At 42.9% G+C, this 21,354-nt stretch overlaps 1 protein-coding gene across 1 annotated transcript in view; it reads right to left on the bottom strand.

Moving 5' to 3' along the window:
• Positions 1-19,156, bottom strand: part of LOC147085663 (NACHT, LRR and PYD domains-containing protein 3-like) — a 94,993-nt gene extending 75,837 nt beyond the window's left edge. The window contains exons 1-3 of the mRNA XM_085979153.1: positions 19,141-19,156; positions 14,381-14,536; positions 2,208-4,053 (exon numbers count right to left, since the gene is read on the bottom strand). Of these exons, the coding sequence (XP_085835279.1) occupies positions 2,208-4,053; positions 14,381-14,536; positions 19,141-19,156 (2,018 nt within the window). The remainder of the gene's footprint in view (positions 1-2,207; positions 4,054-14,380; positions 14,537-19,140) is intronic.
• Between the last annotated feature and the right edge of the window lie 2,198 nt (positions 19,157-21,354).

Raw genomic sequence — 21,354 nt, 5'->3', positions numbered from 1 at the left:
AATTACTTTGCCTCCATATTCACTGTGGATGCTAACAGCATGGACATGGCGTTAGAAGACGGGATCAAAACAAATATCAGGACATTTAAGATAGAAAGGTGGAGATAATATAAACCAATCAAATTCAGCGAGGATTATATCCCTGGGCCACATTCTTGCATATTAACATAAGATAGGGAAGAGATAGCAGAGGCACTATTGCATATATATATATATTTATATAACTGAATGTAAAAGTGAAAGAGAACTAGTAGACAGCTAATTCTATTCCAATATTGAAAAGATGCGATGGCACAAGTCCAGGGAGCTAGAGACCGGTTAGCTTAAGGTTGTTGGTAGGAAAGATAATGGAATCTTTACACAAGGATATAATGCAAAAACATCTAGTAACTGAAAATATAATAAAGAATAGTCAGCACGGAATCTAAAGTGAATGTCATGCGTGATCAAGTTTACTGAATTATTTGCAGAAGTAACAGAAATAGTAGACAAGTGTAATGTAATAGATGTAATATATTGTGATTTTCAAAATGCCTTCGATAAAGTAACGCATTGTAGACTCAAGAGTAAGGGTAGAGCATGTGGGATCAGTGGACAATAGCAATTTGGCTACAAAACATAAACCAATGAATTGTGCTTAAGTGTATCTACTAAGAAAGGCAGAAGGTGGGAAGTGGTATTCCACTGGCAACGGTGCTGGGATCACTGTTGTTCACCATTTGGACTCCAGAATCAGAAGTATAATTTCAAAATTTGCAGACCTCACCAAGTTGTGCTGTGTAGCAATACTGAGTGAAATGGAACAAAACACAAGAAGACATTAATAATCTTAGAGAATGGGCGTGTAATTGGAAAATGAATTTCAATATAGATAAGTGTGAGTTGTTACATTTTGATAGGACGAATAACGAAGCCACTTTCTGCTTGGATAATAAGAGTCAAAATGGGATTGAGGACCAAAGCGATCTAGGGCTGCAGATATGCAAATCAGCAAAAGCAGCGATGCAGGTTAATAAGGCCATAAAATAGCAAGTGGTTCATTTGTAGAGGGTAAGTATTGAAAATCATAGAAGTTATGTTAAATTTGTACACGATCTTTGTTAGACCAAAATTAGAGTAGTGGCTACAGTTATGATCTCCAAATGATATACAGGATATAGTGACACTGGAGATGGTTAAAACAGATTCACAATGATGATACCAAAACTGAGAGGGAACTGAGGACCAAAGATGGAGCAGGCTGGTACCCCTTTCTCTGGAAAAGAGAAGACTGAGTGGTGACCTGATAGAATTATTTACGATTATGCAAGTTTTTGATATGAAGTCAAAATGCATCCACATTTGGAGGAGACCAGAACTTGATGTCACAAATATAAGATAGTCTCTAATAAATCCACTAGGGAATTCAGGAGAAATGTATTTACCGAGAAATTGGTTAGAATGTGGAACACGCGACCACAAGGAATAGTTGAATCGAATAGATGCATTTAAGGGAAGCTAGATAATCACATGAGGGAAAAAGGAGTAGAAGGACATGCTGATATGGTGAGAGGAAGAGGCTCTTGTGGCTCCTAAACTCCAGCACAGACCAGGCCGAATAGCCTGTTTCTGCTCTGTAGCCCGGGGTAATTCCATTTAAGACATGAGGCAAGGAAACTCTTGGCTTTGGAAATCATAGGTCCAAATTCACCTGTACGTCCCAAGCATTTTATTCTTACCACACTCATGTCTCAAATCACTCATACACTGTGAACCCAAATGTTATTAACTGAAAGGAATCTCTCTAATTTCCACTTGAATGAATCAATACTATCCGATGCCACCGTCACACTGGGGAGCCTGCTCCATAGATTGACCGCTCGCTCACTGAAATAATGTTTCCACAGTTTAGTTTTGAATTGCCCCCACTTCAAGCACAGGCAGTGTCCTCTGATTCTAATGTCCTGGATGTTGATACTGCTTGTCATGGTCGATATCACATATTCCCTTCCGAATCCTAAACACAGCAATCATATAACATCTCGACCATCTCTTTCCCAGATAGAAGATGCTTAAGAAGATGTGAAAAGCCCTGTGTCCCCATATTACCATAACTAGGCCAGATTGATATGGTCCAGTGCAGCTAAACCTGTGCCGGTTACAATATGTAACTGTCCACAGAGGTGTCCCCAGAAACATTCAGTGGTGTGCTTTGGGAATTACCGTACTTTATTGTTCTGAATAGTTTAGCGATAGGGAGCAGCCTCCACAGCAGATCCCCGGAAAGGTTGTACTCTGTGATATCGAACTCCTCCATGTCACAGGCTGATGTTTGCAGCACAAAGGCGATGGCTGAATATTCGGCGGGTTGCAGGTCTCGAGTGGACAAAGCTCCTTCCCTCAGAGCCTCCTTCAGCTTGTCAGCGATACAGCCGTCGTTCAGCTCGTTTAAGCAATGGAGGAGGTTGAGGCACCGTTCCGGGTCAATGGTCCTGTGTAAGGATCTCTTGATGTAGGCCGCCGTCCGTGTGGCGTCTTCCCCGCTGCCATCGCTCTCGGCCGTCAGACCCCGCAATAGCTGCAGGTTCTTTGCTGTCGAGAGGCCGCACAGAAAGCGCAGGAACAGGTCCAAGTGCCCGCTCTGGCTCCAGGCCGCTTCCTTACACGCGCTCCTGCAAACGTCCGTATAGGTGGGGCGAGAGAAGTGCCTGAGCACCTTGTCCATCAGCCCGGTGGCCAGCGGATTTGGTCGCCGGTCAGTGTGGTGTACAAGGAAGATGTACAAGGCAGCGAAATATTCCTGCACCGTCAGGTGTAAGAAGGTGTAAGCCTTGCTCTGAAAGATGGGCTCCTCCTTTAAAAGGATCTCCTTGCAAAACCCGTCACACATCAGAGACAAGTCCACCTCAAAGCACTCCAGGTCGTTTTGGTAGAAGACCACCTTCTGATTCTTCAGGCAGTGGAAGGCTAGTCTCCCCAGACTGAGGATAGCCGGCCGCTTGGATCGCAGCAGATCGCTAATCTTCTCCCTGTTGCTAACCCCGTAGCCCTGCTTCTCATGGTGATAGGTGATCATCACAATCAAGAAGCTGCTGTAGACTTCCGTGATGGTTTGTGGGGCTTTCTGGCTGAAATCCGTCTCACTGGAGGATTTGAGGGCGTGTTCCAGGACAGTGGCGAGGATCCAGCAGAAGGCTGGGACATAGCACATGGTGAACAGGCTGGGTTGTTTCTTCACATGAGACAGAACCTCTTCTGCTATCCCTTTGCATTTCTTCTGAAAGTATTCCTCTTTTTCCCGATCTCTGAAGCCTTGGATTTCTGTCATCCTGTCGATGTAGGGGGCTGGGATTTGGGTGGCGGCTCCAGGGCGGGAAGTGACCCAGACCGAGGCAGAGGGAAGCAGGTTTCCTCTGAATAGGTTGACCAGGAGATACTGGAGTCGCATCGTTTGCTCCATGTCGCCGTATTCCGGGCTCTTTCTGAAATCCAAGTGGAGGCGACTCTCATCCAACCCATCGAAGATGAAGAGACACTTGATGCGGGGGTTCTTTAAGAGGAGCAGCGCCTCCTTGATGTGTGGGTAATACCGCTGGACAAGCTGGCTGATGCTGAGCTTGCTTTCAGGCAGCAGGTTGAGTTCCCGAAACGGAAACAGGAAGAGGAAGTCAAAGTCCGAGGATGCCGAGCCGGTAGCCCAGTCGTGAACAAACTTGTGCACACAGATGGTTTTCCCAATTCCGGCTAATCCCTTGGTTAAGACGGTCCTAGGCGGCTTGGATAGACCATTAGAACAGCTGAATATTTCACTGTAGTCGATGGAAGGGGCGTCAGGCGATTCCTGTCTGGACAAGGCTTCAATATCCATCACCTCGTGTCCGTGGGGAACCATATTGCTATCACCGTCTGTTACCCAGAGCTTGGTGAATTTCTCGGTTAAAAGGACCTTTTCTCCAGGTTTGCTTGTGTATTCGATTATATACTCAACTTTTTTCTTCAGCAGCTTCCTGTGATTATCAACCAGCTTTGCGATGTCCACGAAGGAACAGTCTTCCCTCAGTCTTTGTGGATTTTCTGTTTGGGAAAGACATGGGTGAAACATCTTATTATTGGATGTAATTAAAGAAGAACGATGATCTATCGAGATACCTGTATCGTGTATGCAGATTGTAGGATAATGTGTAACAGGAAAAATAGCCTAACATTACAGAAGTTAATCTGTACATTTGTAATATGTTAAGATATTCTAGGTGGTCGAGGCTATCACAGGATTTAAATTAGGGCATTAGCATTCTGCAGGGGAATGTTAAGTGAACAGCAGGTATCAGGTTAATGCAATTTAAGAAGCAGCAAAGCGTTTGTGTAAGAAATATATTTGGTATGGAGATAACATTTCTACATTTGAGCTGTTATCAATCTGTTCAGGTGCGATGTTTATAACTGTGCACACTTGCTTTATCTTCCACAGAAACAAAACATTCCAGTGAGACTGGAGCATATGTTGTACGACATTGCACCCTACTGGTATATCATATGACAGAACAACAACAACTTAAGTCCATACGAATGTAAGGATTAGGAACAGGAGTAGGCCATTTGGCTGATTGAGCTTGCTCCGCCACTCAATAAAATCATGGTTGAACCTTTAATTCAACCTCCCGCCCTATCGCCATACCTTGATTCCCCTACTGTTCAAACATTTTTTCACACACAGAGTTAAATATAGTCGACGACGGAACATGCACAGCTGTCAAACCTCCACCAGGCGCATTTCACAGATGTTGCATCTGTCAACGCTGACAAAATACTACTGGCCTTGCCATGGGCAGATTTACTTCACTTGCTGCTGTACAACCTGGCTGCCACATGAGGCGCCAGGTTGGCACCACCCCACAACAATACAACAAAGCATCCCTACAATGCCCAAACCATTCAGTTCACACTCATGACCATTGCGGGGGGAACTATTATGTCTCACAATTCACTGCAATCCACTAAGCCGCTTCCAAAGGGCCACACCAATCTGTTTGAGAGCACATTAGCAGAAAAGTCACATGAACATTGGCTAAAACATCTACGTGGCTACGCTTGTGTGATGTTTGTTGGTATGACTGAACTAGGCTGAGGGTGAGTGTGAGTGGTGAATAGTTAGATGGGGAAGTGATAATGTAGATAGAGAAGGATGGGTGGATGTGCAACGTAATTTGGTTTGAATAAGGATGTGTAGGAGTAGGTTAGGAAAGGCAGAGTGATGGTGATGTGATGGGTGACACAGCAGGATTCGGTTGAGTGTGGCTTTGCAGTAGCGTTTTGTGATCTACTGAGATCATTGAAAGATTTGCACCTCTTCATTCTGGTCCTCCTTCCAACATCCCTGCTTAAATCCCCTTTTGCAATGTGAAAAAAGGCTCCGTTCATCTCCTGGGGATGTCTCTTTCGCTCACTGGAAAGGAAGAGAGCCTCCCTGCGTGCTGTGACTCCCTCCATAAATATAGGGAGGGCGTCATGGGAAAGGCTGTTTGCATCCGGGCACTACTGTGCAGTGCTTGTCAGTGATTGCAGCACCTCAATGCTGTGGAGCACCAGCAGCACAAATGCCAAAATTAATTTGTGCATGATCTCATTGAGGAAAGCGGCTAATGACGAGTAATCGAATAACGTCATCAGAACCGCTTCTTTAATTGGCCAGGAATCCTTAACAAACCCAATCACGTTAAATTTATTCTGCACAGCGGGCTGGAGCTGGAAGTTGGGCCAGGAACATTCAACAACGTCGCCCACCACCGACACTCCGAGGTTGGTCAAATCCAGCACTTTGTATCTGGGCCCCGGTTGTATCTGGCAGACAATTCTAAAATTAGGGTTGGAGAGAGCAACCAGGATAAGAGGGATGAGAATTTGCAGAGCGTGTTCTCGCCACATAATTCTGAGGGTGATGAGATATCTCTGCAGCCAAGAGATGTGCACCAGCATCATTTACTCACACTCTTTGTGGCAGGCAGACACAGGCACCCGGATAGTGTAAGTCAGAATGAAATTTATATCAGTAAAATAGGTTGTAATATCGCTTGGAAAACAAGTGACGTGAGAAAATTGATGGGGAATAAGGAGAATGCTGGAAGGTAAACTTTGAGGAGATGTTGGATCCCATGCGATTTTAAAAGTGATTAATGACTTGGGGACGATATGGAAACCAAATTATAAAATTATAAATTGATACCAAAGTAGTAGGCGGCTCAAGTATTGGGGAGGGACGAAATCAGATACAGAAGGGTGTACGTGGTTAAGCTGATAATGGCAGTAAGTAGAATTCAGTGTTGCCATCTATCAAACACTTGAGCAAAATACTGTGGATGCAAGAAACCTGAAATAAAATATAAAATACTGGAAACACGCAGCAGATCAGTCAGCAGGAGAGAGAACCTGTGTTAACTTTTCAGATCGATGAACTTTCAGCAGAACTGGAAGCTCTGGTTCATGCTTGTGGGCTGACTGGACTCCATTCAGTGCGCAAGCGTGACCTTGAGCCATCATTTTAATTTTCCGCTTCACTCCCATTCTGACCTCTCTGTCCTCCTATACTCTTCTAATGAAGCTCAACGTATGCTCGAGGAACAGCACCTCATCTTTCGATTAGGCACTTTACAGCCTTCTGGACTTAATATGGAGTTCAACAATTGCATAAGAACATACGCAATAGGAGCAGGAGTAGCCACTTTGAACTTTCGAGCGTTCTCCGCCATTCACCAAGATCATGGCAGATCTCCTACCTCAACTCTACCTTCCTGCACTATCTCCAGATCCCATAATTCCCTTTGGTCCCAGAAAATGATCTACCTCTGCCTTGAATATAATCAACAACTGAGTATCCACAGCTATCTGGGGTAGCGAATTCCAAAGATTCACCACCCTTTGAATGAAGGAATTTCTCCTCATCTCAGTCCTAAATGGCTTACCTCTTATTCTGCGACTAAGGCAGCATGTTCTAGATTCCCCAGTCAGGGGAAACATTTTCACAGCATTGATCCTGTCAAGCCCCTTCAGAATTTTTTATATATCTATTAGATCAGTTCTCATTCTTCTAATCTCGGAGGAATATAGGCCTAGTCTACTCAATCTCTGAACATAGCGCAATCCCCTCATCCCAGGAGCCAGTCTCATTAACCTTCGCTGTATTCCCTTTAAGGCAAATATTTATTTCCCTAGGTGTAGAGACCAGAGCCGCACGCAGCACTCCAGGTGTGGTCTCACCAATTCCCTGTATAATTGTTGTAACACTTCTATACTCTTGTACTCTAACACGTTTGTAACAAACGCTAACATATCCTTTGCATTCCTAATTGCTTGCTATTCATACATGATAACTTTATGTGATCCATGTACAAGGGCACAAATGACCCTTTGAAGCAAACATTTCCCAGTCTCTCAGCATTCAAAGAATATTCTGCTTTTGTGCTTTCACTTAAGAACATAAGAAATCGGAGCAGGAGTAGGCGATGTGGCCCTTTGAGCCTGCTCCGCCATTGACTAAGTTCATGGCTGATCTTCAACCTCATCTCCACTTTCCTGAGCTATCCCCATATCCCTTGATTACATTAGTAGGACAGAACAGAATCAACTACTGAGCCTCCACAGCCCTCTGGGGTAGAGAAATCCAAAGATTCACCACCCTCTGAGTGAAAGAATTTCTGCTCATCTCAGTCCTAAATGGCCGACCACTTATTCTGAGCTAACCCCTGGCTCGAGATCGCCAGCCAGGGGAAACATTGTACGTGCATCTTCCCTGTCAAGCCCTGTAAGAATTTTGCATGTTTCAATGAGACCACCTCTCATTCTTCTAAACTCTGGAGAATATAGGCCTAGTCTACTGAACCTGTCCTCATAAGACTATCACCCCATTTCAAGAACCGGTGTGGTGAAACTTCGTTGCACTCTCTCTATAGCATGTTAACTTTCAGTGATTCGTGTACAAAGATACCCAGGATCCTTTGAACACGAACATTTCCCAATCTCACACCATTTAAATTTTACTCAGCTTTTCTATTTTTCCTACCAAAGTGGATAACTTCACATTTCTTCACATAATGTTCCATTTGCCATTTTCTTGCCAATTAAATTAGCCTGTCTATATCCCCTTGAAGCCTCCTTGCATCCACCTCACAACTTTCATTCCCACCCAGCTTTTTATCATCAGCAAACTTAGATATATTACATTTGGTCCCCTTGTCCAAATAATTGATGTAGAAGGCCAAACTACTGATCCTTGTGGTACCACACTATTTATGGCATGCCAACCCGAAAAAGACCGGTTTTTTCCTACTCTCTGCTTTCTCTCCGTTAACCAATCCTCAATCCATGAAAGAAAGGAATACTTACATTGATATAGCGCCTTTCACGATCTCCATACGTCTCAAAGCGCTTTACAGCCAAGGATGTACTTTTTTGGAGTGTTGTCCTATTATATTACCCACAATCCCATGATACCTAATTGTGTTTAATAACCTCTTGTGTGGCACCTTATCCAATGCCCTCTGTAAATGCATATACACGACATCCATTGGTTCCCCCTTATCTATTCTTTCACTTATAAAACACTGTAACAGATTTGTCAAACACAATTTCCCTTTCATAAATCCCTGTTGACGCTGCCCAATCCTATTATGATTTTCTAAGTGATCTGTTACCACGTCCTTAATAATAGGTCGTAGCATTTTCCCTACTCCTGATAGCACAGTAACTGTTATGTAGTTTCCCGTTTTCTCTCGCACCTTTCTTAAATATTGGGGTTCCATTTGACACAGTATCTGAGGGAGGAGATACAGTGGATCAGTCCATGAAGCAGTGTGTAGGTGTACCTGGGAAGGTAAATAAGGTAACTGAGAAGGGGAATTACGTGCAGAGCAGGGCGAGGGACAAGCCCATTAGGAGCACTTGGTGCAATAATGCGAGCCATTACACGGACGATCTTTGTTGTTTTTTTCTGAGATTACGGAGGAAGCCAACTTGGTTAGTTCAGGACATTTGGACTTCCTCACATGGGGAAAGGGTTTCTAAGTTGGAGATAGAGATGAAATATACTGGAAAAATACGGGAGGCACATCAAAGACTGAGCAGGGAAAAGAGGGGTTAATGGTTTGGGTTAGTCCTTAACCTAGACATCATTATGGGTCATGTCAAGCGCCTAATGCTCAAAATCGCTTCACTATTATAACCAGGTAAAATAACGGAAGACATTATCCTCCAAACGGTGAGTGAGCACTGTGAGAGGACTGCGAGCAGGCTATATCTGATCGACTTGGAGAAATAATTGCTGGGATCTCATACTTTTGCGTTGTCACTTTGTATTGCTAATATTTTCGGCGTTTACCTCAGATTCACAGCATTTACTGCCCCTTTTCTTCTTATGTCGAATAACGGAAGTTGAACAGACTTGTGTAGGAAAAGAGAAAATTCCAAAGGCGAAATTGTGTCACAGAATCATATAATCAAACATCGCAGATGGAGGTCATTCAGCCCATCATGCCTGTGTTGGTTCTTTGAGAGAGCTTTTCAATTTGTCCCCTTCCCTGCACTCTCCCCATATCCCTGTAAATTTCTCCCCTTCAAGTCTTTATCCAATTCCCTTTAGAATGTTACCATGGAATCTGCTTCCTCAGCCCTTTCAGACAGAGAAATACAGATCACATCAACTCGCTGCTTTAAAACAATTTCTCCTCATATCTTTTGCCAATTATCTTAAAACTGTATTATCTGGTTAATGATCATTTGTATAACTGGACTCACATATCTCTTTGCTACTCTGCAGTTCCTGCTTATTCACTTCTTCAAAACCTTTCATCAATTTGAACACCTCAATTAAATCCTCCCTTAACCTTCGCTGCTGTAAAGAAAGCAATTTCAGCTTTTCAAGTCTCTCCCCGTAACTGAAAGCCCTCATCCCTGGTACAATTCTGGTAAAACTCTTCTGCACACTCTCCAAGGCCATACTAGCCTGGCTAAAGTGTAGAGCCCAGAACTGGACACTGTACTCTAGCTGAGGCCTAACGTGTGTCAGCTGTGACTGAGTGGTAAGAACTCTCGCCTCTGTGTCAGAAGGTTGTGGGCTCAAAGTCCCAACTCCAGAGACTTGCACATAAAAAACTAGGCAGTACTGAAGAAATGCTGCACTGTCGGAGGTACCGACTTTCGAATGGGGCATTAAAGCAACAAATCTGCCCTCTTAGGTGAATGTAAAAGGTGTCATAGCACTATTGAGAAGAAGAGCAGGGAAGGTTTCCCCGGTGTCCTGGACAAATATTCATCCCGCAATCAACATCACTAAAACAGATTATCTGGTCATTATCACATTGCTGTTTGTGCAAGGTTGATGCGCGCAAGAAGGCTGCCGCGTTTCCTACATTACAACACATCAAACATTTTTAATTGGGTGTAAAGCACTTTGGGACATACGGGTGTCGTGGAAAACGCAATATAAATGAAAGTATTTATTTTTCTTTTTAGTGCTTTATAAAGGTATTACCTAACTACCTTGCTTTTGTACACTATGCCTCAAATAATAAAGCCAAAGATACCGTATGCCTTTTTACAAGTTTTATCAACTTGTACTTCCACCTTCATAGATTTGTTTTTTCAAATATGTTTTCGAGATTATAAAGATACATTGTAATATCTAAAGAGGGAAGTTGCAGTCTAGGAAAAACATAGAATAATAATCATGGAGTATTTCAACTAACCCAATATTAATTGGACAGAAGAAGTAGTTGTATAATCAAGGGTACGCAATTGCTAAAACGTGTGCAGGACTCCCGTCAAACCAAATATCTAAAATGCCAAACAAGGGATGATTCACTATTGGGTCTGGTAATGGGGAATGCACTAGAGCAGAGGAGAGAAGTAATTGGGTGTTTTTGTGACTGGAAGGCAGTTTCCAGTAGGGTTCCACAGGGCTCAGTACTAGATCCCTTGCTTTTTGTGGTATATATCAATAATCTAGACTTGAATATAGGGGGTATGATTAAGAGGTTCGCAGATGATACTAAAATTGGATGTGTGAAGAAGGAAGCTGTAGACTGCAGGAAGTTGGGCAGTTGGGCAGAACAGTGGCAAATGGATTTCAATCCAGAGCAGTGTGAGGTAATGCATTTGGGGAGGGTTATAAGGCAAGGGAATACACATTAAATGGTAGGGCACTGAGTAGCGTAGAGGAGGAAAGGGACCGTGGAGTGCAAGTCTACAGATCCCCGAAGGTAGCAGGCCAGCTGGATAAGTTCGTTAATAAGGCTAACGGAATACTTGCCTTTATTAGCCCTGGCATAGAATACAAGAACAGGGGAGTAACTGTATTAACCACTAGTTAGGCCTCAGCTAGAGTACTACGTGAAGTTCTGGTCACCACATTACAGGAAAGATGTGATTGCACTAGAGAGGGTGCAGAGGAGATTTACAAGGAGGTTGCCGAGAGTAGAGATTCTTAGCTATGAGGAAAGGTTGGATAGGCTGGGTCTTTTTTCCTTGGAACCAAAGAGGCTGAGGGGAGACTTTATTGAGGTGTATAAAATTATGAGAGTCCTAGGTAAAGTGGATAGAAAGGACATATTTCCCTTAGCAGAGAGGTGAAAAACCAGGGGGCACAGATTTAAAGTTATTGCTGGAAGATTTAGAGGGGATCTGAGGGGCAATGTCTTCACTCAGTAGGTTTTCGGAATCTGGAACTCACTGCCTGAAAGGGTGGTAGAGGCAGGAAAACTAACGATTTTTTAAAAGTACTTGGATGTGCACTTGGGATGCTTTAACCTGCAGGGCTACGGACCAAGAGCTTGGAAGTGGGATTAGGCTGGCCAACTTTTTGTTGGCTGGCATGGACATGATGGGCCGAAATGGCCTCCTTCCGTGCTGTAACTTTCTAAGATGCTACGAAATGTAGGGGAAGATATAAGCAACAGTGTTATAATATAACATGCGTTAAGATGATAATTGAGAAGGACATAATTATGATGATAACCAGGTTAATAAATTGGATAAAAGCTGGTTTTGAGCGCCTGAAAATAGACCTTGGGAAAATCAAATGGGCATTAGTTTGGCAAACAATGATATAAAACATCAATGGGAAACATTTAAAATGGTGTTCAATGGAGTGCAGGTACAATATATTCTGCTAACAGGAATGAACAATCTAAACAATGATGAGACTCCATGGAGGAATAAAGCCATAAAGGAATTGAGGGTAAGGAAAGAGGCAAACATTAAGTGCATGGACAGCAGGGAAGTGCATTATAAGGGAGAATATGAAGAAGTTGGAGGAAAAGTTAAACAAACAATTAAGAAGGCAAAGAGGAATATGAAGTTAAATTATCAAGCAACGTAAATAAAATAGTAAAATAGTTTACAGGCACATCAATAAATAAGAATGCTTGGGATGGGAATAGTGTAATTAAGGAAGAGACAGTATAATACAACAGGTAGAGATAAATAGATTATTTTGCTTTAATATTTATCAAGGAGATAGAAGAGGTGGACATGACATTGGATGATGAGATTAATAATGAGATAAGTGCATTTAAAATAAAAGAGGGGATATATTAAATAAACCAACCAAACTCAAAGAGGATAACTCCCTGGTCCGGATGGATTGCATCCATGCATTTTAAAAACATCTATGGAAGAGATAGCAGAGACATTACTAATCAAATTTAATAATTCGTTAGAAAAATGTGTCGTGCCAGAGGAATGTCGGATAGCTAAAGTAATACCTATATTCAAGAAGGGTGATGGAACATGCCAAGTGAATTATAGATCAGCCAGATTAACAGGGGTGGTACCAAAAATAATGGAATCCCTACGAAAGGAGAAAATATAAGAACAGCTAGCAAGCAAAAAGGCAATAAGGTATAGTCGGCATGGATTTCAAAAGGGAAAGTCTTGCTTGACCAACCTCATTAAATTTTTTGAAGTGGTAACAGAGAGAGTGGAAGATGTTAATGCAGCAGATGTAATTTCTCTAAATTTTCAAAAGGCCTTCGATAAGGCAATCCATAATAGACTGATGAACAAGGTCAGGGAATGTGGAGTCAGGGGACAAGTAGCAGAATGGATAGCTAGCAGGCTTTAAGAGAGAGGGCAGAGAATATGGACAAAGTGTAGCTATTCACAGTGGTAGAAGGTGAGTAGTGGTGTTCCACAGGGATCAGTGCTGGGACCACTGTTGTTCACAATTTATATCAACGATATAAACTTAGGAATCAAAAAGACAATTTCAAAATTTGCAACTGTCAACACATTGTGGGGGGGGGGTGTCAATACTGAGGAGGACTGCACCAAATTACAGGAGGACATTAATTAACTTGCAGAATGGGCATATACTTGTCAAATGAAGTTCAACACAGATAAATGTGCGGTATTACATTTTGATAGGAAGAATAGGGAGGTCACTTTTCACTTGGAGGGTGCACGTCTAGGTGGGGTAGCAGAGCAAATAGATCTCGGAGTACAAATACACAAATACACTAAAAGTTGCCACACAGATTTCCAAGTCCAGAAAGCAAACAAAACACTCGTGTTTGTTTCTAGAGGATTGAATTGGAAAGTAGCAAAGTTATGATAAACCTGTTTTGAGCCTTGGTTAGAAAACACTGCATACATTTCTGGTCGCGATATTATAAATAAGATATAGAGTCACTGGAGAGGGTGCAGAGAAGAGTTACAAGGATGATACCAGAAACGCGAGGGTACACATGTCAGGAATGGATGAACAGGCTGGATCTCTTTTCTCTAAGAAATGAAGACTGAGGAGTGACCTAATAGAGGTTTTTAAATTATGAAAGATTTTGATAGAACGGATACAGAGAGATTGTTTCCACCTCTGGGTAAGAGTCTAACTACAGGCCATCAATATAAGATAGTCACCTAGAAATCCAACAGAGAATTCAGAAGAAACTTCTTTACCCAAAGAGTGGTGGGAATGTAGAAATCGCGACCACAGGGAGTGCTTGAAGTGAATAGTATAGATGCACTTAAGGAGAGGCTGGGCAAGCGTATGACGGAGCAAGGAATAGAGGGTTATGCTGATAGATTTAGAAGAGGAAAGACGGGAGGAGGCTCGAGTGGAGCATAAATGACGGCATTGACTGGTTGGGCCGAATGGCCTGTTACTGTGCCGTATGCCCTGTGTAATCCTATGCAGTTGCAGTGTTTAAGCTCCAGGTGTCACAACAGTTAAAATTGCGGAATTTATGAGCCTGGAAATTGAACTCTGCGATATTAGTCTACTGTTTAAAAGGAGATTTTACCCGTTTGGTATACTGCTGTTTTAAAACATGCCTTAAGTTAGCGCAGAGAACAAGGAATGCATTAATGTTCATGCAGAATAAACTGGCTCTATGATGTGATGATCAGCTGTACTCACCGCTGCAGCTGCTGGCCATGTGCACGGCCACATTCACTGGGCCCGTGATGTTCTGAAATGATGGACACACGGCGGTGCTGCCAGTTTGCACCGTTTGTTGGGACCGGATAATCGGCTGCAGCCCGGGATGGACGGGGGAGCCGAGAACGTGGCCTTCTGTTAAAAACCAAAAGGAACATTCAGCTTCAGGTTGATGTAGAAATTATTAACGATATGTTAACAAATAATTCACTTGGGTATGGAAATCTGCCTTGGGGGACAGCACAGACTGGGCAGTATTACATTAGCTGCGTGTTAGCCACCCCGCCCACTGCCCCTTGTTCAGTTCCAGTGAATTTTGCACGTGTCCTTCAAAGGACCGCCGATATGATACCGCTTGTTTTGTGCTATGAACGTTATCTTGTGTACTAGCACACAACGGGCATTGTCGCTTTGGCCCCTGAAAAATGCCCCTTTCGAGATTCTATTCCATTGAACTCAATAGAAATTAAATTAGGGTGGAGCGTGTTATGGGCGGCCATTGTGATACCACTCGGTTTACGATGCCATGTAAGGTGCTTTTGTAACCCTACGCTGGGGTAGATTGTTAGATTTTGCAATTGAGTAAACGGAGAGATATTAAATAGGTCGATTCCACTCTCTTGATGTTTCTTCCACTTGTACATGGCCCCTCCAAAAGTTAAAATTACCGCCAGTTATTTGAATAGAGTGAAGATCGGATGTGTTCTCTGAGGCAGATGATTCGCTCTGACAGTTTACTGCCCAGGTGGGGACTCAGCAGGAGTCCGGTGTGTAGTTAGGAAGTTAGACTAACATGGAGAACCAGACCCGACATTTTAAACAGAGGGTGATAGAATTGTCTAATAAATTGTTAAGGAAGGCTGGGGAAGGGAGTAACGTGAATAATTCTAGGACATAATTGAAGGGATTTCATTGGAGTGTATGGGATGGGAGATATGATGGATCATGCACACATTTTCTATTTAAAATCACTTGTAAACAGTTTTGATAGAGTAATTAGGGGGATACTGTCTCTAATTGCTGAAGTTTCGTTAACCAAAGGAGAGAGAATTAAGATATTTTGAAAAAGAACTAAAGGGGAGTTGGGGAGAGATTGTTTTGAACATAATGAGTTGTTGTGATCTGGAATGCACTGCGTGAAATAGCAGGGGAGCAGGTTCAATAGTATGTTTCAAAATGGTGAAAGAGCAGGGGAGTGGGTTCAATAGTATGTTTCAAAATGGTGAAAGAGCAGGGGAGTGGGTCTAATTGGACAGCTCTACCAAAGAGCCGGCACAGGCACGCTGGTCTGAATGGCCACCTTCTGTGCTGTTCGATGCTTTGATTGTATGATTCCATATTTGGCCCGTTGCCGAAGTTGGTATCAGTTGTTTATAAGGCATCTTCCTCATGTAGTTGTTAAGGAAGATGATCTATCAACAGCAGTGGGTAATTCCAGGTTTGATCATAGGAGTCGGGGCCATTCCTTGGAAGTGCCACATTATTGGAAATTACTCGCAAGTCAGATATGGGGACACATCATAGGAGTAGAAATTCGTCTGGATCGATAGCGCAATGCGGGGGCCTTCGGATCTACCACCCATTATATTCAGTTTCATTGAGTTAAACAGGAATAACAGGCGGCGGAAGCATTAAAGTCAAAGGCCAATTTCTACCCTGGAGAGTGTGCAGCCGGGCGGTCTCTGACCAGGAGTTTGAAGGAACATGAACAGAATTTGGTAGGGCTGAGATAAAAGGAATTGTGCAGAAATCAGCCAGACGAAGGCAATCTAAACATTTCTCTCTTATGGAATGACCATACAGATCTCCCACTGAAGGAAAATGATAGGGAGACACTATTAAAACAGGTTCACTAAAGGAGCCGCCACTGACACCAGTGTGCAGATATCTCCCAGGACACCACTCAGTGTGCAACAATCTCCCCGTGGGTGGGTGTCAGACACGTCAGTGAACAGATAACTTCGTTGTGGAGTGGCTGTGACTCTCCACTCGGCACACATTGATAATCGGGCACAAATTATTAAGGGTTATACTATTTGACAAACAGATGAATACCTTTCCCATTAAAGAAAGCTTTCTGAATTCTGGAATTGGACCTTTAGTCTAGCGATTTGCTAATCTAACTCTATTATTTAATAAGGGTTTGGAAGGGATACTAGGGAACTACAGGCCTGTCAGTTTAATGTCAGTAGTGGACCATCTACAAAAATTTGTTATTAAGACTGAATACTTTGTTCATGTATGAGCCGATCAGAAAGAGCCAACACGGATTTGTTAAAAGTAAATCATGTCTGACCAATCTAGTTGAATTTTTGAGGAGGTCATTAAAATGCAGACAAACGCAAGTCGATGGATATTGTTTATATGGAACTCCAGAAGACATTCGCTCAGGTTTTACACGAAAGATTATTGGCGCAAAAATTAGAACATGAATTTGGAGGTAGCCTACTGACATGTGCTGGTAATAGTTTGGGATGGCAGAGACCGGGAGCAGTAAAGGGGATGTACTCCAATTGGCGAAATGTGACTGATGGTGCTCCACAAGCATCTGTTCTGCTGCCACAACTATTTACCACATGTGTTAATGACTCTGCTAAAAGAACAGAGCCTTGTATATCCAAGATTGCAGATTACACTAAATTAGGAGGGACAGTAAATAGTTCCGATGGGAGCCACAAGTTGCAAAGGGACATAAGGAGATTATGTGAGTGATAAAAGTCATGGTAGTTGAAGATTAATCTGAGTAATTGGGAGGTCATCCAAATGGTTCCAAGAAAGAAAAATCAGAGTATTTTCTAAATTGTGATAAACGAGGAACTGTGGAGGAGCAGAGAGATATGGGAGTCCAAGAATACAAATAATATAAAGTTACTAGACTGGTATAAAAATGATCACAAACATTAATAGAATGTTGGCCTTTATATCAAGGGGGTGGATTACAAAGGGGCAGATGTTATGTTACAGTTATCTAAAGCTCTGGTTAGACTCCATTTAGTGTACGCAGTTCAGTTTTCTGCACCGCACCTCAGAAGGATATATTGGCCTCACAGCAGGTGCAGGGCAGGTTTACTAGAATTGTATCAATGCTTACAGGGTTAAATTATGAGGAAAGGTTGAATAAACTTGGTTTAAGAACGTAAGAACATAAGATCATAAGAATCATGAGCAAAGGTAGGGCATACTGCCCCTCGAGCCTGCTCCGCCATTCAAGAAGGTCATAGCAGATCTTCGACCACAACTCCACCTTCCTGTCTGATCCCCATATCCCTTGATTCCTCTAGTTTCCAAAGATCTGTCTATTTCAGGCTTGAATATACTCACCGTCGGAGCATCCACAGCTCTCTGGGGCAGAGGATTGAATAGATTCACAACACTCTAAGTGAAAAAATTCCTCCTCATCTCAGTCTTAAAAGACCGATTCCTTATCCTGAGACTATGGCCACTCGTTCTAGGCTCTCCAATCAGGGGAGCCAATCCATCAGCATCTACCCCATCAGCTCCAGTCAGAATCTTATATGGTTAAAATAGATCACCTCTCATTCTTCTAAACTCCAGAGAGTATAGGCCCAATCTACTCAATCTCTCCTCATAGGATACTTCTCATCACAGGAATCAATCAAGTGACTCTTTGTTGCGCCATTTCTAAGGCAAATATATATTTCTTTAAATAAGGAGAACAAAACTGTGCACAGTACTCCAGGTGTGGTCTCACCAGAGCGCTGTACAATTGTAGCAAGTGGTCCTTACTCTTGTACTTCAACCCCCTTGCAATAAAGGCCAACATGCCATTTGAATTCCTAATTGCTTGCTGTACCTCCATGCTAGCTCTCTGTATTCCTTGGGCCAGGTCACCTAAATCTCTCTGAACACCAACAACTAATAGTTTCTCACTATATAAGAAATGCTCTGCTTTTCTATTCTTCCTACCAATGACAATAACCTCTCATTTCCCCACATTATACTCCATCTGCCAACTTGTTGTTCACTCACTTACGCTGCCTATTTCCCTTTGCAGACTATTTGCATCCTCCCCACAGCTTGCTTTCTCACCTAACTTTGGAAAATCACTAAACGTGGACACATTGCCCTCGGTCCCTTCAGGAATGCATTCCCTAGTGTGAAGAATATTGAGGGGCGATCTGATTCGGAGTGCTCAAAATGTTAAAAGTTTCGATGGGTACATAGAAAAAACGATTGCCTCTCATTGGCAATTAATGAACGAGGGGACATGATCTTAAAATTAGAGCCGTGACATTTAGGGGGAAAAATGGGAAGCACATTTTCACAAAAAGCCTCGGTTAAATTTGGACTTCTCTCTGTTAAAAGGCTGCGGGTCAATTGGAGCTTTCAATACTGAGATTGATAGATTTTTATTAGGAAAGGGTGTGAAACGCTATGGAACTAAGCTGGGTGCAGGTCAGTCATGATTTGACTGAATGGCACAGCAGGCTCTGGGGCTGAATGGTCTCCTCAAATTCCTATATAACAGGCTCGATGGGCAGAATGGCCTCCTCCAATTGCTATATAACAGGCTGGAGGGGCTGAATGGGGTACTCCTGGTCCTTTGTTCCTGTGTATCTCTGCACGGTATCTGTCAGTTTGTTTAATGACCGTGATGGCACCTTTAAAATATAGTTTTGCATTATTAAACAAAGTTAACAATATAAGTAATGGGAGAAGTAGATTTGTACTGAGACGCCAATAACTTGTTCTGACAAAAACTGATGCAGTGCTCTCACCTTGATCCATTTGCATCGATGCACGAGCGCAGGTTGGAGGAGGAAATCTGGAACTCAGCTAGAAAGCGACAAAAGAGAGCAAGTTGTGTGTGCAATGTGTGTGCTTATATGAGTCCATGTTAAGGCTCTCTCTCACACACTCTCTCTATGTAAATGTCTGTATGTGTCTATCACTCACTCCTTCGATCTCTCTGTATCTCTCTCTCTGTCAGTTTGTAAAGGTCTGTGTATCTATGTGTGTTACTCCTCTCTCTCTCACAAACACTCTATCTCTCTGTCTGTAAATGTCTGTACCTATGTGTCTCCCACTCTCTCGTCCCCTCTCTCTCTGTCTGTCTGTCTGTCTGTAAATGGTTGTGTATCTATGTGTCTTACTCCTCTCTCTCTCTCACAAACACTCTCTCTGTCTGTAATTTTCGGTACCTATGTGTCTCCCAGTCTCTGGTTCCCTCTCTCTCTCTGACACTCTGTCTGTCTGTCTGTATATGTCTGTGTATCTATGCAAGTGTCTCCTCTCTCTCTCCCTGTAGCAGTCTGACTGCCTATGTGTGTTTCAGTTTCTCTCCGTGTCTGTCTGTATATATCTGTGTGTCTATGTATGTTTTTTCTCTCTTTCCATGTGTCTGTCTGTAAATATCTGGGTATCTCTCTCTCTCTCTCTCTGTCTGTGTCTGTTTGTGTGCCTATGTGTGTTTCGCTCTTTCTTCCTGTTCCTGTCTGTAAATGTCTGTGCATCTATGTGTTTTCACCCCTCTCTCTCTGTCTGTCTATGTGTAAATGTGTGTGTATCTATCTCTCTCCCGGCGTCACTCTGTGTGTCTGTGTGCCTATGTGTATTTCTATCACTCTCCCTGTACCTGTCTGTACAAGTCTGTGTATCTATGTGTTTTCACCCCTCTCCCTCTGTCTACCTGTGTGTAAATGCGTGTGTATATATGTCTCTCTCTCTCTCACTATACTGGAGATTGAAACAAGAGAGGAGACAGAGACCGATAAAAACACACAAAGTGGACCACTGAGACTGATAATGAAACTGGACAGCAGCGAGCACAATCGATCCAGACGCCTACCCTTTCTGATTTCATGTTCTGTAAAACAAAAGGATGCTTTTTACAGCAGGTTTACTTAAGACATCCATGACTGAAATTATGCTTCACAATCGCGAAGTGGCATGGTGTGCAGTAGAGATACGTCCCTGGCGGATGCGGAATCCAAGCGGACCGTGTTGGACAACGAGCCAATGCAGGTGAATATTGGGTGAGGCGGAAAAAGGTGATCTGTCCCATAGATACCCCATTTCTACGTTATGGTAACTTTCCCGCTTGGTGTTTCAGCTCGAAAATCACAGATTAGCTGTGCAATTACCGGGGTATGCCCAGAGAGCAGACAAGGAAGACTACCTGTTGTTCTTTCACCCCTTCACCTGATTACACATGGGCGGAGGATTTGATGGGATGGATACCTCTCGTTGGGGTTTAAGTTCAGAGGCCGGCTGAGAACCTCCAGTCAGCAGCATTTGTGAAGTTTACAGGAGGGACCTCCTCCTCCTCCTCACCGGGGGAAATACATTGTTGCATCACATGGCGCATTACTCAGGTCTCAGTTCACACACAGCAATGGAGCAGCGAATTTGAAGTTTTATTCAGTATCCGGCGGTGGTTTCCCGGGCAGATTAAGTTAAACTGACACGAAATACAGGGAACTGAATATCCTTTTACTCCTCATAACTGACATGCCGGACGCCAGCAGCTAAAGTTCTGTATTAATGGTATGAGTTGAGTAATTTAAAGGGTTAGTTCTTAAACCCATTCTGTGTCTTGCTCAATAATCCATCTCATCTCTGGGCTATTGCTCAAAACGTGTCAATTTGAAATGCTTCCTCTTTGGTGCATTGCCTAACTATAATTGCATTTTTATTTGTAAAAAGGCCACGGATAGGACACTCTAACTCAAGTAGATCAGTTACTTTACGAGAATACGAATTACTGGAAGGAAAAAAGCCCAAGCCAATCTACTTCACCTTCTACACTCCTGTTACTCGCATGGTACAACCATAATGGAGGTGTCGACCAATCACAGCAATCAATCTTTCTCAATTAGTGTAGAACAGATCCAGATATAACAAAAGGAAACCCCCAGTGGTGGAGAACTTTGTGAACTAAAGGCCCACAGTCACTTGTTATTACCAAGCCTGCGACACTTTCCACAGGTCAT

Source organism: Somniosus microcephalus, unplaced genomic scaffold, assembly GCF_052327205.1.
Source record: "Somniosus microcephalus isolate GS21.2 unplaced genomic scaffold, FLI_Smic_1.0 unresolved_chr8, whole genome shotgun sequence".
Classification (NCBI taxonomy): Eukaryota; Metazoa; Chordata; class Chondrichthyes; order Squaliformes; family Somniosidae; genus Somniosus; species Somniosus microcephalus.
The sequence above is the reverse complement of the archived record's forward strand: the minus strand, read 5'-3'. Positions and strand labels throughout refer to the sequence as shown.